At 38.8% G+C, this 18,589-nt stretch overlaps 1 protein-coding gene across 2 annotated transcripts; it reads right to left on the reverse strand.

Annotated features, from left to right (window-relative positions):
- Window positions 1-4,881: 4,881 nt before the first annotated feature.
- rasl11a (RAS-like, family 11, member A) lies at window positions 4,882-18,589 on the reverse strand. 2 transcript variants are annotated; one of them, XM_039610120.1, is made up of 9 exons: window positions 17,422-18,589; window positions 17,076-17,269; window positions 14,200-14,256; window positions 14,001-14,083; window positions 10,919-10,959; window positions 10,706-10,835; window positions 10,411-10,486; window positions 6,977-7,053; window positions 4,882-5,616 (listed from the first exon to the last, which is right to left on the reverse strand). In XM_039610120.1, exons 2-9 carry the CDS (start codon window positions 17,230-17,232, stop codon window positions 5,470-5,472), a joined length of 768 nt encoding a protein of 255 aa, XP_039466054.1. In that variant the 5' UTR covers window positions 17,233-17,269; window positions 17,422-18,589; the 3' UTR covers window positions 4,882-5,469. The 2 variants fall into 2 exon arrangements, with proteins under 2 accessions (XP_039466054.1, XP_031613231.1); XM_031757371.2 differs by having other exon boundaries at window positions 17,076-18,588.

The following is an 18,589-nucleotide window of genomic DNA, read 5'->3' on the forward strand; positions in this document are numbered from 1 at the left end:
GGCAGAAGAGGAACTGCAGTTCTTTGTGGTGGCTTTATTTTACCAGCTCCAGAGGCTATGGAGTGCCATATGATAGTTCATGCAGAGTAGTGACATGTGTATCATATTGCCCCTTTATGCACTTTAGGACTCAGCTACTTCCAAAATATGCAAATATGAAAAGGAAATTATATATTTTATCAGAAAAGTAAATATGGAATTTAAGCTCCAAGCAGCTTTCACTTGGTTCCAACCAGAGTGTTTGGTTTGCCATTGAGGTCAAATACAGAAGAATCTGTCAAGTTTGTCATGTCCTGAGTCACCAGACTAAACAGAGAGGTTGACGGGACATTTTGAACAAATCTTGCCTGTTTGTGTTCTTCAGGACATTTTCCTATTTAGGACGTGAAGGCTTATGCTGAACAGGCTCGAGGAGGATACTGCACATACAGTCACAGATTAGTTTTGGTTCTCATTTTTCAGCACATGCCCAGACTGATTCTACAACGTCTTCATGTGCCAGCAGCTGACAGCAAAGTGAAGGGCCTTTGAAAGAGCAACGTGGGAAACAGAAGGGGTAAAAGCAATGGGTACATATTGGAGGGGGGCAATAAAAACCATATGTGCTGCTCCTTTTTTGCACAAACACATGGGAACTGTAGGAGGTTCCAGTGTGCTCTATCTCACTTGGAAAGATGGATAAGTTCCATATTCTACTGCTTCACTGACTGTTTGCTTTCTATGGACTCCAGCAAAGAAGAAATATTTGTAACTTCTGGGCTTTTGTCTCATGTTTCTTTACCAGCGGCTCAGTCTGCCAACTCTAACTAATGCTGAGCAAGACTGCACATCCACACACTTGTGGTCAAACCCTGGAAATTGCGCAGTTATGGTTGCTGATGGATAGTTTGTTTTTTTTCCTTCATCCCAAGGAAAACCTAAATAACTGCTGTGATGAACATGTTTAGGCATTTTCTTGTTGGTTAATTTGTCTGAATGTTTCTTTCCGCATGTTTTCTTGCTGCAATGAAACCAGTCAGTGGTTTATATGTGTTTATACACCGCTCAACAAAATCTGAGTAAGAAACTTCTGGTCAGTTAAGTAACAGAAGGGGTTGTTAATCATTTTCAGCTGCTTTGGTGTTAATGAAATTAACAACACTTCCACTTTTGCATTTGGTTAGGGTCAGTGTCCCCACTGGTAGCATGAGATGATAGATAAAACACTCAGGTACAAAACTAGGTACACTTAAATTAATTTCTTTCTTTTAAACTTGACTAACTATTACGAATTATGAGGTCAAATGACCTAAATGCAGACCCAGGACAAATAAAAGGTGAGCTTGAGGTCAAAGGTCATAGTTGGAGTGCCAAAACAAAGGAAACCAAAACTCAAATCTATCAGAAATTAAAGTGCACAAAACTCCAGGATCATATAACATTAGCAGTCAATTTTAAGAAGTCTTATAGTGTTATAGAAGAACTCAAAAACTTTTGTGGTTTTAGTTTACATGGTTCTCACGTTTCCATTTTGTTCCAGGTTTTCCACAAACACATCTGGGTACTTAGTGATTGTAAATAGTCCATAACGTAAATGGTTGTCTGCCTCCCTGAAACAGCAACCTTGAACAAACTTAAACAAAAATGCTTTTTTAGCCGCCACTTCAGGCTCACTCCTTATAAAACATAAAACCTTACATAATCAAAGAAATCTTTATCTTGTATTTTGTTTTTTGTTTTTTAAATAGAGTTATCAGGCATGACCTAAGCTATTCAGAGTCACTGCTTCAGGTTTGGTGAGTGAAATTCCCATATTTCATTCTTCCAGTACTTAACACAATTATCAGAAGGTATGTTGTGAGTATGTCAAGGCTTCAAAATGAAGAATTCAGAAGCAGCTGGATAAATTATTATTAAAATAGGAGGATCTATTATGTTTGGACATTATTCTTTTCCATTTTTTTCCCCAGTGTTTTAAAGTTTTAGGTCAGAAATAAAAGTGCACCAGTGGTTTTTTTTGGATTCTAAAGTTCAATTCAATTGCGCAATTCAGTTTTACTGATGTAGCACGAAATCAGCCGCCTTAAAGTAGTATGCAGTTTAGACTAGAAAATATGACTTTTGCTTTTTAGATCTCTGTCATACATCAATATGAATCTTTTTTTATAAAAGAAAGGAGAGCAGCTTGGTCATTTCAGTGTTGTTTGGAGTAATAATGAAACTATCTTGGAGGTTACAATGGGGGTCAACAGAGGCTAAAAAGCACATTTTTGTCCCGGAGGACTCCTCAGGAGGTTAATCCTGTTATGTCTTTGGCATCATCCTGTATGGCTGGTTGTAAACTACATTTCCCACCCTTCACGATTCACTTTACCTATTTTTTTTTTTTTATCAGTGTGGATTGACCTGCATGGCATCCTGTTAATATAGATTAATCTCCAGAACTCGACATTTAGTAACTGTGTGGATGTTATTAAGGCTTTTTCAAAAGTCTACTTAATCTCTCTCTGCGTCCTTACCCTAAAAGGAAACGGTTAGTGTAGGTTCTGTTTTCTAAATCTAGCCTCGTAAATGTCACATTAACTCTCCATCCATCAAATAAACTTACAGTTAAAGGCCATGTTAGAGCAGAATACTGGCTTTGAGAGGAAAAAGGGAGGAAAACATAGGAATAGTCCATCCAGCATCTTTAAGACAGACAAGGTGCGTGCACATCTGTCTCTGCGAGGGCCTAGAAAGTGAGAACAGACCTGGTTTTTAGGTGGTTTTAGGGTCCAAGATAGAGTAGAGCCAGGTTTAGGTGGTTACTTATCATAATAAAGGGATAAGGAGTCCATGGGTGTCCTCATAAAAACAGAATGTGTGTGTGTGTGTGTGTGTGTGTGTGTGAGAGAGAGAGAGAGAGAGAGAGAGAGAGAGGTATGAAAGCTGACAATTCAAATAAAAACATGAGGAAATTAAACTTAAAGTATGAAATATGAGAAAGTCCCTTTGTTTTGCAAATGTTCCCGTCACTTCAGAGGATGTTAATTTCCTGGATCATCCCAAACCTTAAACCTTAAAGTCTTCAAACTAAGGTTCACTGATGTATGTTATGGGAATTCCGTTTTGACCTCATAAAGGACATTGGCCCTTGCGGTGTTACTATGTAAACATGAGTCCCCACAGCATAAGGGATACAAACACACAGATGCACACACACACACACACATTTTTTGTCCCATTCTTACTCATGGCTTCTCTGTAGCTTTCATAATCCTTGAGCAACTCTGATTGATTCCACTACTTTTAAAAAGGTCAAAGGGCAAAAAGTCACAAGTTGGGGTCAACAGACAATTTTTAAGTGCATGCATGTGTGTGTGTGTAATGCCGAAGGGCTGGGGTGGTGGTTCAGTGACCAACAAAGAAATTCCAGATGCTGAGGAATTTATCTTTACTGGGAATATGGTGTGTTTCAGCGAGGAGAGGTCATGAGAACAGCAGAAAGCACACACACACACTCAAACACACACCACAAACAGCATCCCCACTTCCTTTTGGACCAATCCTTGAAAGCACAGACACTTTAAATCCATCAGTTCATTAACACTGTTGGGTTTTTAACCACAAACAGGATAATAAGATCAGGACTTGTGTTTCCTGCTGACTGTTCGGCTCTCACAGTGTCTCTTGTTACCATATAGCTGGGACTTGCCCAGAAATTCCTTCTTGGTGGGAAGAAAAAATCCTCTGGAGCAACATAAAACTCAAACAACACCTTAACCTTGTTGTTTAAAAGCAGCAGAGATGAAAAACTCTCCACACTTAGAGCCACTTAAGCATGAAGTCGCACCTAGAGTTTGGATTGTGTGGACTGAGCTATAGTGGAAAAATTCACTCTGTCAAAATCACAGGCAAAGTACAGAGTCAATGAGGTAGACTGAGTCATATTTCTTGTATTTTATGTGGATATAAGTCATATAATATTTATGGCTTCACATATTTATATTAAATATCCATATAGATGATAATAAGACGACCGTGATGACAGTGTTGGGAGTGATGGTGGTGCTGATAAGCAATGCCTTAATTTTTGGAAAAGCTGAACTCTAGGGAAGTTTACAGCTGCAGATATTAAAAAGTAATAAGTTTAATAAATATGATTTTAAGACAAATCTGAACTGGCAATTCATAAGGAACCCAACTCTAATTCCATTTTTTTGTGTTGTTCAAACTCTGGACCCAACGTTCAAATTCATACTTTTCAAAAGTACATAAACTTACATATGATGCAGAATTCTTTAGTCTCTCAGGTTTTATTTTTGTGTCCGTATGTATTGTTGGGCCCATTATAAATTTACCCCCTCGTGGAAAAGAGATTTTTAAATTTTTATTTACAGATGACAGACAACCTCTGCTGTGCACCTGTCTTATGAAATAGGTGTATTTTTTCTGAACTATCATGTTTTAAGATCATTTTCAGTTGATTCTAAAATGAAAATGAATTAATTTACGCCATTTTTTAAAGTTAATAAAATGGAAAATACTCTGATTTCTTGTATATTTTAAATTTAAAAGGAGTTACTGTTCAAAGTTCAAGTAAATGAACTAAATAACAGATATTGCTTGAATACAAAACATGCTTGTGTGTTTTATTATTGACAGCACTGATCTTCCATAAATATCAGGAGTTTATTTTGTTATAAAAGGACTTCCTTCCTGCCGTCAAATGCCAGCATTTGTCTCAGCTTATAGCCTTGAACGCCTGCCTTGTCGGGTCATTTCCTGTTTTAGTTCAGAACACCATGTCTCAGAGAGAAAGGAGACTCATATATTTGGTTTCAGGAAACACTGAACTATGTCGTCATTTTCAACTGGATTGACCCCAGGATGGGAAAAATAAACAAAACGATGTGTTTTGAGTAACATTTTATTCCCCAGTAAGTAAAAAAAAAACCAAAAGGAAAAACCCAAAACAAAACAATGAAAATGTAACACAGTTGAGAGATGAAATAAGAGATGTTGAGTCATGTAAAACAAACTGCATAAAGCTGATGCGTCTTCGCTCCTTTTTGGTATGTTTAATTCACTTTGTGGCTTTTAACCGGAAAGAAATAAGACATAAATGTGTCAGAAAGTTCTGCTGCCTTTCATGACAAACATGCAAAGTTTCTGATACAACACAAGCTGTTTGTTTGGCTGTATCTGTCATTTCAGCTTTGGGCAGCGTCTTTGCTGTACTCGAGTCTGGAAAGAGGTCGTGTTGACCGCAGAGCTCTTCCAGAAGAGCTCGTCTGCCAGAAAGGCTTACGTTTCATTCATCTGATCAGGACTCCTTGTGCTCTTCGAGAAGCTTTGATCACCACACACACCATGTCTTTTCATGCCAGTAATGGCTCCAGATCTCCAAACATAAAACTCTTCTTGTGATATTTTTTTTCTTTGGCGTTTTAGCTCTTATTTCCGCCACGTGCCCGGCTGCAGGTTGTCATTTTTCAGCCTGTCCTGCACTCAGATGGTTGTGGCTGATTTGACTTTGGAGGAGAGGACCTGCCTGAACCTCCTCTTCAGCTCCTGCATGTTGGGAGATTTGGGTCTGGCCAGGTGGAGTCCTCCTCTTCTCTTCTCCCCATTCCCTCCTCCCAGTGCCCGGATCACCTGCGGGACAGAAGACAGACAGACTTGCCAAAATGTAATCACATATGAGAACAAGTCAGCTTTGCTGCAATTTAAAACTGATGCCTGCTAAACTAATTCAAGTCAGTACTGGAAGAAAATTAAGTTTGAATGAATGTCTGAAATCAAATCTGGTTTATATTCCACTGAAGTAATGCTCAGATGTAGTCCATATATGATATTCTACACTGAGAGGATTCAAACAAAGGCTTAGATTATGTTAAAAAATGACAGAAGTTCAAACAGGTGTCCTGTTTTAAGATGACATTTAAGGGCTTATGACAATAAAATTGTTGTAAATATTTTTGCAGTTAAAACGAAACAAAAAAAGGAATAAAGTTAAGTCTAAAAGTCTTTATTTATTACTAATGCTTATCAGGGAAACACAAAGATATTAGGCGCTACAGAAAAGGTTTAGACTCTACTGTCAGCACACAGAGGGCTTTCACGAAAAGTGACACTTTTCTGGAGAACTGATTGGTTAGAAGGTTATATTTGCAGTTACCACGACGATATATTCCAGCAAAAAGTGGGGTAAGCCTGACGTTACCTGGCTGAATAACGATGTTCCTCCACAGTAAGTGTAGAGGAACAGCCCGTTCACCATATAAGCTTGATACAATGTTAGTATTGTGTTTTCTGCTTATTTTCACTCCCTTCAAAGGGCTATTACTGCTCAAAACACTGAAATACTTTCATGCATTCCTTATGTGACAATTGGCAGCACCCATACAGATCTCATATCCTGCAATCTGACAGCCACTCTCCCAGACTGCATCGGAATTAAGTGAGTGACTTATATCACCACTACCACTTCCTGCCTTGTCATGTAAAATCTCACAAGAGTTGTCTATATTAGGGAAAAAAAAAAACCTTATCCAAAAAATACACCAGTAAAACCAAACTTTAAATTTAATAAAAGCTGAAATTAAAAACCAAAACAATGACCTGAAAGACTCAAAAAGCTACAGAGAACTGCAGATTTACACAATGATTTAACAAGCCAGCATTTGGGAATCTGCTCTCTGCAGCGCCACAAAAGGAAGCAGAAAGTCTAAACATACCCAAAATGAAACAAACTACTTGGGTAAAAATTACTCCACTAGAAAAAACAAATATACAAACCAGTCTATTATGGGCTTTTTAGTGATCCTTTCTGGGCCAAAAAGACACACAGGGTTTTTCTGTGTTTTCTGTATTTATGGGCATCAAGAGGAAATGAAATCCATTTTCACAGAAAGCAGAAAGTCCCACATAGTTGGTTGGACTCAGAATACACTGATAGCTAAGTCAAATTCTAGCATTTTGGACTAACAAACATCAGCAAAAACAAAAGTCCCACCTCCTGACAGAGATGTAGGAAGGCAGCATGGACTCCTTCGTGGTTTTCTCTGGCTGAGACCTCAAAGTAAACTCCTCCTGTGAGCAGAAGTAACATTCAGATTAGGGCGACTCGTATCTATAGCACAGAAATGTAATTCATTAGATATCATGCAGTATATAGTTAAGATACATCACATACTGTATATAAAGGTTGGGCAACACTCACAGGTCTGAGAAGTTAAATCAATAAAGGGGTCAAGATTTTTATTCATGGTCATGAAATTATTTACATAAAACAAAACCTGTACTTAAGGTAAAGAAGAGGTTGGCTAAAAATATCAGTTTTTGTATTTTTATCATCTCTGCTCTCTCAGTTTCTTTATGAACCTGGGGTGCACTTCTTTGCATTTTGAAGTCTTATCAGCCTTAATAAATGGATTGTATTTTGTTTATCCACTCGCTAAATTACATGAGTTAGTTAAAAAAAAATTTTTTATTTATGCTACCGTTGTCTACTTCACAATTCAGTCGCAGTAGTGATATGAAATTATGTTTTTTAATGGTCTTAGTTGCACTTTCTAGACTCCACAGAGAGATAAACATATCCTATTAATTTTTTTTAAATTTGAAACTACATGAAGATTTTTAGAGGACAGATGGTGATGTTACTCCTGTGTGGCAGCTGGGGTTGAGAATTGATAAGAATTTAGTGATTCTGACTCCATTATCGATACTGCCGGGCTGTGGTTGGCATTCATTCAGCTTTAAAATAACTCTGGGTTTTTGGTTAGCTTAGCATTAGCATGCTGTCTGTGCAAATGCTTGCAAAGAGCCAAAGTTGTGTTAGGAACATAATGCAGCCATTTTTGTCCTGGATGTAGTTTGGACTTTACTATTACACTTTTCTCCTTTTGTGCAATAAAAAAAAAAAAGTAACGTCCATATCGATGCTGTAGATGATAGACTGCACCACTATTTTCCTCCAGACCAAACTGAAAATCAGCTGATTGTAGCACAAATGCAAGCAGAACCGATAGACGTGATCAATAGGCAGACAGACTAACAATTCCAAGGAACTGTACTGGGAACCAGTTCTCAACTCGTTCCTAGTGGTAACTGCTCCACTATGCTAACCAAGAGGAAGAGTGTTTGGAACACTGCAAATCGGAGCTCTGATTTCCAGCTGTTAGTATTAGTTGTTTAAAAAATAAATCTGTCATTTTCCACTGACAATTTTACAGATTAGCATCCTATAGTCTCACATTTTTTTTGTTAATGCAAGTAGGGATGGGTACCGGTATCTGGTGCCATTATGGCACCGGTTCTGACATAAATGGTAGTAACCAGACCGAAAAGCAGCACAATTTGGTGCTTTATTTCGGTGCTTTTTTTTACTGAGATGTCATACACTTTGGATTCTAGCCAATCATTTTACGTTTCCAAGGATAGTAGGCGGGGCCAGGTATGTACGTTCTTTTAGAGCAGAGCTACAGATTAAAAGTGCCCAAGGCAAAGCGGTCAAAAGTCTGGCTGTACTTCACAGCAAAAGTTGCAAACTCAGCAGCCTGCAACAAGTGCTTTAAGGCGATACTGTGATACTGTGCAAAGGAGGTAACTCCTCAAATCTGATGAAACACCTGGCGACGCATAGCGTTTTTTTTAAAAGCCGAGAAACGCGCCGTATTTGATAGCTTGCTGCGAGACCTCACACCGTGCACATCTACTGCGGGTGTGGTGCCTGTTATCAGACCCGGAGTTAGCAACATCCCCCAAAAACCCGAAGAGTAGAGTCCTGGCCCCTAGCCCTGTCAGCTTAGCAGAAATGGTGATGGATGATGATGGCAGCAGCAGCCGTTCTCCTCTGCGTGAGTAGCTTCATGTTGTTCGTGTGTAATTAACGTTGAGTAGGCTAACCACGTTATTACATTAATGCATGTAAGGTGAACTAGCAAACACCGTTGTAGTTACATGCGGCTGTCTTCTTGTTTGACGGCAGATACTCCCTTCACCCTGGCCAAAAAGGCTAAAATGACCAAAGAAAAAGTGGAAAACAGCTAAACATGAGAGGTTTTTGGACAAAGTTTGTGTTTTTTCCATTGTTTAAGCACTGCTTCCAGCCAAGAGTGAGACCATATATACCCTATAGCTGCAGAAAAGGCTAACATTGTTATCTTTTAACAAAAAAACCAGCTAAACATGAGAGGTTTTTGGACAAAGTGTGTGTTCTACATTCTTTAAGCACCGGTTCGAGCACCGTTTAAGCACCGGCACCGTTTCAAAAGTACCGGTTTAGTACTGGTATTGGATAAAACCTAAACGATACCCATCCCTAAATGCAAGTCATTTTATTGTTCACATACACAGTCCATGATTATCATCATCGTGAACACTTAGAATCTGCTGGTCTGACTGAACTGTAGTGAAGCTCCTGGGTGATCATACAGGAGAACATCTAATACTTCCCATCTATCATGCTTTTTAAAATAACTTTCTCTTTCTGAAGGTGTTTAAACTACTTCCAGGGTAAAAAAAATTTGAATGCATCAGATCCTTCAGTGCCGAGGACACAGCCGCAGGTCATTTGGAAATCATCTTGGTCAACAGAGATTGCCTCAGTACTTTCGCCTCTTCTTATCACCACAAACATACAACTTCCTTTGTTTAATGTTAAGCAGAATTACAACCTAAAGCAGCACAGTGTGTCACACTTCGTATACACCCGATCGTGGAGTTGATCTGGATTGTGGAATGCGATGGTGGCTGTAGCTCCAGAGGTAGAGCAGGACATTTACTATTCAGAAGGTTGGTGGTTTGATTCTGGGCTGCTCCAGTCTGCATGCCAAAATATCCTCGGGCAAGATACTAACCCCAGGCTGCTCTCTGATGCACTTGCGCATAGAAAAAGCGCTTGTATGAATGAGTGAATAAGACATGTTGTATAAAGTGTTCTGGTAGAGTAAAAGGAACCAGTCCATTTACCATTTAGTACTAGGACATATTATGTGTTAAACATTTAGCCTTGTGATATATTTTATTGCTAGTAGAGGACATTTTTAACACATTAATGCCCACATGTGCAATAATCTTTTCTGGCATCGTTGTATTTTTACTCAGTTGTATATAGCATTTGTACTCTATTTTTATCTCATTGTATATTTTATTCTATTTTATTCTACTGTATATAGTATTTTATTTTATTCTATTCTGTACAGTTGTGTACTGTATTTATTCTTATTTTATTTTATTCTAATTTTTGCTTCATAACTTTTGCACTGTCCACTTCCTGCTGTGACAAAACAAATTTCCCACGTGTGGGACTAATAAAGGTTATCTTATCTTATCTTATCTTATCTTATCTTACAAACTGAAGTAGTCAGGCTTCCTTTTTGAAGAAATATCTCTTTTGATTAGTGGGCAAAGGTTTGGTGGTACAGAAGTAGAAGAAACTCCCACCTAATGAAGCTGCTAACGTCTCGCCTTCATCTGCAGGCACTTGTCGGGCTCGGAGCAGGTCACTTTTGTTGCCAACCTGTAGCAGATTACAGATGACACAACAGATTAGATTATAGGATTGGGGTTAGTAGGTGTCTGGTATTGTCTGGTCTGTCTTGGACTGAAGATCGAATGAACAGAAACAGAGACATTTAAAATAAAATAACTGAAAGAAAATCACTAGGTTGTTGCATAAATTTATGCGCACACTTTTCTTTTTTTTTTTCAGGGTGTTTCTAATGATCGTGTAACTAACCAATATAACCGGTATGTTTCCAGAGGGGTGTATACGTCTGACATGCTGGTACAGTGGCTGGATGGTTCTGTAGCTGTTGTGGTCTGTGATGGAGAAAACCAGCACATATCCATCCGCCCAGTAGATTGACCTGCAGGTCCAGTTATCATAGTGGAGGTTAGCATAATGCACTACATTTAATTCAAATTCATATTCCTGCGTTTCCAGTCTTACCTGTTGATCTGCTCCTGACAGTACAGACCCTCGGCATCATCCTGCAAAACACACAGTAACATTCTGTAGTTCTGCTAACAGGTACTAGAAAGGGGGATCATATTCAAATCTAGAACTGAATTTGAAATTCTCCTTCACACAAAGTTCTGAATAATCAGGAACCATCGTATCTTGAAGAACTTGCAGTACCATGCAATCCTAGAGTAATAGAGAACTTCGCACTCTCAGACTGCAGGCTTACTTCTCATTGCTAGAGTTTCTATAAGTAGAATGGGAGGCAGTGGCTTCGTCTTTCAGTCTCCCCTACTGTGCATTTAGTTTTGCTGCAATAGATCCAGATTTCCAATCATAGACTGCTCCTTCAAGCCCCTTTTTTCAGTTTGTTTGCATGGCCTAAGTTTTGTCTGTTTGTGTTATCTATCTTTTCTCGTTTTTTCGCTTCTATATGGATACAGCCTCAAAAATATGCACTCACCCCCATTAATACTTGGTTAAAGGTGTCTCTAGCAAATTGTATGTCAACCAGACACTTTGTCAACAAATTTGTGGCATAACTCTTTCTGGATTTTTGACCAATCTTCTTGGCAGATTTCGTAGAGTTCAGTTAAATTGGTTGGTTTGATGGCACAGACGCGGCTTTTAAGCATAATCCACAAACTTGGTTTAGGTCGGGCTGCTGCAAGGCTATTTCAGAAGTTTAATGTTAGCCTGCTTTATCCATGAAAACAAATTTTGATGTGTGTTTGGAATCATTGTTCTGCTCAGAGCATGAATGTCCAAGTTTCAAATATCTAGTTGTTCATTTTTTATGGCGTTGAAGAACTTGGCGGTAGTACTCCTCTGTTGTTATTTAATTTATTGTTGTACAATGTCTCAGTACCGCTGGCAGCAAAACAGCCCCAGACCATGATGCTACCACCACCATGTGTGGCAGCTACCACAGTGTCCTTAGGTTTAAAAGCCTCACCTTTACTCTTTCGTACATTCCTTATGTCATTGTGTCCAAACAGCTCAATTTTTGTCTCGTCAATTTCTATATCATCTGATGATAAAACTTTTCTCCAGAAGGTATTTGATATTTGGGCAGCTGCAAAATTGTCCATGGCGATGTAAAACTGACTTGACCATGGACAGTGATGTTTGTGTTCCAGCAGTTCCAGTTCATGGCAGCCTTCATGGTCCCTCGATTTTTTCTGAACATCTGAACTAGTTTCCTGTCATTTGAGGATGATTGCTTGGATCTTTTTCTAGACCCTGGCAAAGTGTTGACACATCCAAATAACTTGTACAGTTGTTTGAATTGATGATCCTGGAATATACAGTTGTTTAGAAATGGCTCCAAGAGACCTTCCCAACCTGTGCAAATTTATAAATCTTCTTCTTAGATCTTCCTTGAACTCTCCCATTGTTCTGACTGTTGCTCAGTCCAATGAGTGCTGTAAAACAAATCCTTTTTATGCTGACAAAGGGAAAGAACTAGTTGTAGTCAATCATCACTAACAACAAGTCAAAAGGCCGTTGTCTTGTCAAGTTAGTCACGTGAATGTTTGTATATATTTGAGAATGTGTGGTTCAGAGAAAGTCTACAATAAATTCAGATTTGTACACCTAGTTCTTGTTGTTAAAAGTCATTAAATATGTGGTACAATCATTCCAGCCTGGAAAAAGTACAGTTCAAAGTTCATTAAAAGACCAAAGTTACAGTGACATTCTTGCATATGCTCATGATGAGTGGATTTCTGAACACAACTGTACGTGCTGCAGAATTGCATGCAACACGTCAGACCAAAAACAAAAAAATCATGCCCAACACAAACAAATATAACTATTTCACACCTGTGATGATATGATTGTTTAAAACCCATCCACAGTGATTTTCCTGTTCAGAGTGGAACAAAGTGGCCAAGCACATAGTAATTGTACTGGAAAGGTTCATTGCCATGACTAATGCCTCCTTATGGACACGTGCCAGCTGTTTCTGACTTTGAACTCAATCCATCAGGCCACCCAATTTATTTTCTTATCTGAACTCTACCTACAAATTTACCAAGCAAAGTGTGTTTCCTTTATTTGCTTTTTAAACACCAAATTTTAGAAAACACCCAATTAAAGGTTACGATAAACCCCTTAAATGCTTGACCTCGACACACACATTGAACACTCATGCTTCTCTCACACGTCAGTTATTTCTGTCTAATCTCTGAGAGGTGGTCCAGCCTGCCAGGAGAGACCTCCTTGCCCTCTGTTATCTCCCCCTGTGTAGGAAATGAGCAGCTCTGAAGCTTGGTTTTGTAAACAGGCTGACTGTTGAGCAGGATAAGCTGTGTGGCACGTTGCACTCATTAAACTCATCATGTGTGAGGAGATTGTATTTGAAGTACTTCCTCATACTTCAATACTTTCCTAAAATGGCTTTGAGATAACTTCTTTTTTTTTTTTTAATGGGAATATTTGGGGACTTTGGGAAGTAAGAATTTTACTAAATTAGGCAATGATGCAAGAAAGAGATATCCCTTTGGAACTTTTTAACCCCACAAATTAAAGCTAGCACAGTATCAGATTTTCACTTCCAAATTATCACGGTCAAGGAAGTTCACAACGGCATATTATTGTTATATCTACAGGATATTTTAAAAAAACAAAGGAAAAGAACAAATGTCAGTCATGTTATTGGCAAATTAATCTATAACTATGTGCACAGAGGCGGGTAATTCTAATCATAACGGTACAAAAGCTTAGAAATAAAACAACACACTTTTAGGATATAATTATATGTGCATCATCATCATCAGCTTTTTTCTGATTTGTTCCCCTTTGTAAATAAAACATTTGAAGAGAAGGTAGGCGGGGCTTCTGTACCTGAGATAGCCAAACAGTGGCCTCGGTAGCACGTGGAAGAACGATACACATCCACAACAGCCTGCCACCTCATAATCATAATAAGTGACAATAATTACAACCTAATCAATAACAGGTCTCAGTTAAAGCCGCTGCCTTCGTTTCCTGATGGTGGCTTACAGTTTCCAATTCATAATGCAAGCTAATCTCCAGGATGACGACATGGCTACGGTCCCCCGTTTACCTGCAGAGCGACACAGGGTGTATCCTGGATCTGAAGCGACACTTCCTCACCATCCAGCATGACCTTTCGGGAGTAGAGTGCCCCTGCAGACAGAGAGATTGAGCCAGACTGATGAACGGATCAACTTTTTTTTCTATAACAGTGGACTTTTACAGAGGCCACTCAGTCAATGAGTACAGTCAGATGTGCAGAAACTCACCTGTGTTTGCTTCATAATCACCAATGAACCTCTTGGTCAGAAACCTAACAATCAAAGCTAAAAAGAAACAAAAAGAAAAATTAGGGATGCAAAAGAAGAATAAAAAGTAACAAGAAGAATGAGCACAGAGTTTGTAGGGCAGAATCAAAACCTCTATTACAGAAAACCCAAATGCCCTGCAGTAACCTACTGATCTATTTAACACTTTCCCCGAGTGCATAAGTTTGATTTTCAAGACTTTGGGACTGTTTTGTTTAGATATTAAAGTCTGAAGGGAGAAATGATTCACCAATACTCAGAATTTGAATCATCTTCTATTGGTAAATGATTGCCTCATCCACCTCTCCATCAAAGGAAAGGTTTATCTTTCTGTAGGCTACCAACAGATGAATAATACATATAAAAAGGTCACTGGAGTGATTCAGTGCCTGGATTTAAAACAATAAAGGACTCACAAGAGATATAAGCAACATAATAATGGTCCACACGCCTCAAGAAATAACTTGTAGCATCATAATAACAACTGTTGTTCTTATTTCAGAGAAAGGCATGAAATTAAAGGACCAATACTAATCAAAAGGTTAAAACTGAAAGAAAGCTTTATTAGTTGGTGTGTGCACTGATTCTTTGCTCAGAGAAACTGAAGAAGAAAAAAAAAAGCACAGAGGTCCATCTCAGAGTCCAACATTTATGCTAACCGAGTCTAACATTTATGCTAACTGAGGCATGTAAAGTATAGACAGTACAATTAGAAAAAGACTGAATGAGTACAGACGGTTTGAAAGGTTTAAAAGGAGAAAGTGTCTTCTCTCTAAAAAGAATGTGGCAGCACAGCTTTGGTTTGCAAAGTTTCTTCTGAAAAACAAAAGACTTCTGAAACAAAGTCCTTTGGACAGGCGAGATCAAAGTTTAGGTGTTTGCCCGCAATGCACAGAACCACGCTTGGAGAAAGCCAAACACAGCCTATCAGCACAAACATCCCATAACAGCTGTCAAGCGCGATGATTTGCGCTTGTTTTGCAGCCACAGGATCACTGAGTCAATCATGACTCCTCTGTATACCAAAGGGTCGAATGTGAGGCCATCTGGCCCACAGCTAAAGCTTGGGCCAAATCAGGTCACGCAACAGGACCTAAACACAGCCGCAAATCTACAACAGAATGGCTGAAAAAGAAAAGAAAGCAAAGTCCAGACCTCAACCTGGCAGAAATGCTGTGATGAGACCTTAAGAGAGCTGTGCATGAACGAATCCTTGCAGAGAAGAGTCAGTCACAATTCTTCCAGTTGGAGAGATAGAGTCAACAAACAATAACTTTGTGTTATTGCTGCTAAATGCCACAAGCTATTAAATCATGCAGTCTACTTTGTTTTTCCACAGGCATGCATAAACTCCTATGAAACTCATTTTTCACACGACTGCATTTGTGTTAATGCATATATGTGAGTTTTCTTCAACACCCAGTGCTGCCCTAACCATGTAAAGACTTCTTCGATTTCTACAGCATCCATGCGTTGTCTGATAAAAGGTGAAATGAACAGGCTGCACAAATCCTGGTTCCTACATTTCCCATAATGCAACCAGGTTGCGTCTTACATTACGCCTTTTGTGTCAGGTAAAATGTTTTTGTCTTTTAACACCACAACTGTGGTTCATGACACCGATGCATCATAAAAGTGCAAGTTATAAACTCAAGTTAAGGCTCTCTTGGTGATATCACAGCAGCATCATTAGGGTGCATCATGTGGGCCACAGCTACTTTGAATGTTTACTACTAACTGATGAACTGATGATTTCTGTGGGAATCTTTTAGCTCTTCCTTCGCTTTCTGCAGCCTTCTCGCTCTCATGTTCCAATCTGAGCTTTATTATAACTGTAGCTCAGTCTCTTACCTCCAGTGAGATAAATGAGCCTCTTGTACTGAGGCTTACTCTCTGCTGCTCCCCTGGCTGATCTGTTTAGTCTGTTACTGAGAGCCAGTGCTACTCTTTCTGACGGCAGGACATCGAACGTATTCTGAGAAGCCGCCGTGTGCTTAACGATTCCTGAAATCTAAAATAAAACAATCGAACAGAAGCTGCCATTTATAGTCTTTCCTTTCCTCATGTTGGATACTTTTATTCTGAAGGGTCTCACTCAGATGGTTACATTATAGCAATAAATAGATACATTTACTTTGAAGACTATACTCAGTGCCAATATTAAGCTGTTTTGATAGGTTACTTTGAGGGGATTACTCCCCATTTTTGACTTTTCAAAATAAGAGTTTGAACTCACAACCAAGCACTACTTCCTAAAATATATTTAAAAAAATTTTTTTTAAACTAATCTTACTATAAATAGAAAAACATAGCTTCATTAACTGATGCAAATGAATAAATACATGGACAGTGGTATACATATTTTCTATGTTTATTTTGATTTTGCCACCTGTTAATGCCATCAACATGCCAGGCAATGCAAACGAATATTAGAGTGTGTGCCTAAATCTGGCACACACAGATTTCGCTATATAGTGGATCCTTATGTTAATTAGTATCTCCTGCACTTTTAACAGAAACATAAAAATACATTTGCCTAAGATGCACTAATTGCACGATTTGTCGCCCCCTGGCGATCATTACCGGTATGCATTTTCAGTAGGCATTTGCAAATATTTCTACCTTAATTAATCAGGATATTTTAATTAGAACGGACCATGCAGGGTTGGTCATAGTCATCATGTTAAAATCCAAGAAATCCCAGCCACAGTTTTCCAAGATTAATTCCACACAATGCGTCAAATCAGCTTTAGTTCCCGTGCAAAACTTCCCGCATTCATTTGAATCCTAATTTCACAATTCAACCTGTATAATCCCCCCTCCATTTCTCCCCGTACCGGTTTTTCCGACGTTGCTCGCTCCCAGCACCACAATCTTCACCGTCTTGTTGGGCACGCAGTCCAGCAGGGGGTACTCCGGTATGGGGACCAGCAGAAAGTTGCCAGACCCGCTGCTGTTCATGGTTCCCGGTGCAGGGTCGCCAGTCAGCCGCATTTAGCTCCCCTCTGCCCTCAGCTCAGCTCTGCTCTCACTAGAAAAATAAAAAACAAATCCCTGGATCCAGAGAGGGGAAAAATCACTCCAGTGCGCACATAATATCTCTGTAGAGAGGACACCGGACCTCCTGAGGTAGCCTGTGGATTATTCACGCTTCTAGCAGCTTTAAACGTGTTGTGAAATTACCATAGAAAAACTATTTTATCCTAAAGAAATCCAAATTATCTTCCAAGTATCCCAGTTCCAGTTCAAAGTTTTCCTCCACTGAGTGAAAAGCTTCGTGGATCCTTTTCACTCACTTCACAAACAGGCATCCCTGCCCTCTTTTGACGCCTGAAACAAATAAAAAAGAGAAAAGGATTCCGATCCGCAGCGATTCCAGATGCCTCTGACTGAGAGCAGAAAGAGGCAGAGAGGGAGGGATGTAGACTTTGAACCGTCCCCTATAATATTCCCGTGAGACCGGTCTAAATCGAGCTCCACTTCCCGGCCTGGAATCAGACATCCTGAAACTTCTGGGAGCTGATAAAACCCGTGATTAGTAAGTAACGAAGCTGCAAAACAAACATGCAGAGCAAGACGAGGCCCTGTGAGCCAAATACTAATATTAATAATAAAAATGTCTCCTTAGCTTATTCACACGTTCTACTTTTGTGCTTTCATTGTGTTGGAAGACCATTTCTGTATTAAACACGTGACCTTTCCAAGGAGATTTTTTTTATTTATTTTTTTAACATTTTTGATTTGCGAAGATAGATTTAGTTGTAGTACAAAGTTTTAATCGGCATTTGCTCCCTTTTAAATATGTTATATATTAATTTATTCATGAGAATTTTTAAGCCCTCTACTGTTCACCTGTTTGTTCTTCCATCTTGCCAGAGACTTTATTTTTGCCATTGTTTGACATATATTTTATCTTCATAGTTGAGTCCAAAATCAGAACCCACTAGCCATCAAGGTCTTAACTGAGTGAAAACCTTTCTAAGAACCCAAACAAAAATTAAAAATGTAAAAGTTTAGTTAAAGACACTTTATCAGGTGTAAAACTTATGTAAATACAGCAAAAAGTCAAGAGTTTATCTTAAAGTTATTGTAATTTCGGTTCACACCCCTGTCGTAGTTTAAAAAAAAATACAGTTTAATACATTTTTGATTGTTAAAGATAGTCGCCATCACACTGAACACTCATTCAGTTTCACAGAAGACTTTCAGAAGCTTTTTAAAACTTTACCCAACTTTACAATGGTTACACATGTTTATTTTGTTTGTAATTTCGATATTTCTTTTTAAATCTTTGCGTAAATATACAATTCAAATTATAATTTAAGTTATTAAAAATGCAATAGCTAAGAAA

The sequence above is a fragment of the Oreochromis aureus genome, linkage group 3 (genome assembly GCF_013358895.1).
Source record: "Oreochromis aureus strain Israel breed Guangdong linkage group 3, ZZ_aureus, whole genome shotgun sequence".
Lineage (NCBI taxonomy): Eukaryota > Metazoa > Chordata > Actinopteri > Cichliformes > Cichlidae > Oreochromis > Oreochromis aureus.

Excerpts from the sequence above, each read along its gene's own strand:
- rasl11a (XM_039610120.1), bottom strand. The coding sequence starts at position 17,232 with ATGCGGCTGACTGGCGACCCTGCACCGGGAACCATGAACAGCAGCGGG. Across the intron at positions 14,084-14,199 it reads TGATTATGAAGCAAACACAG|GGGCACTCTACTCCCGAAAG; the intron begins GTGAGTTTCTGC and ends CTCTGTCTGCAG. Across the intron at positions 5,617-6,976 it reads TCCTACATCTCTGTCAGGAG|GTGATCCGGGCACTGGGAGG; the intron begins GTGGGACTTTTG and ends TCTGTCCCGCAG.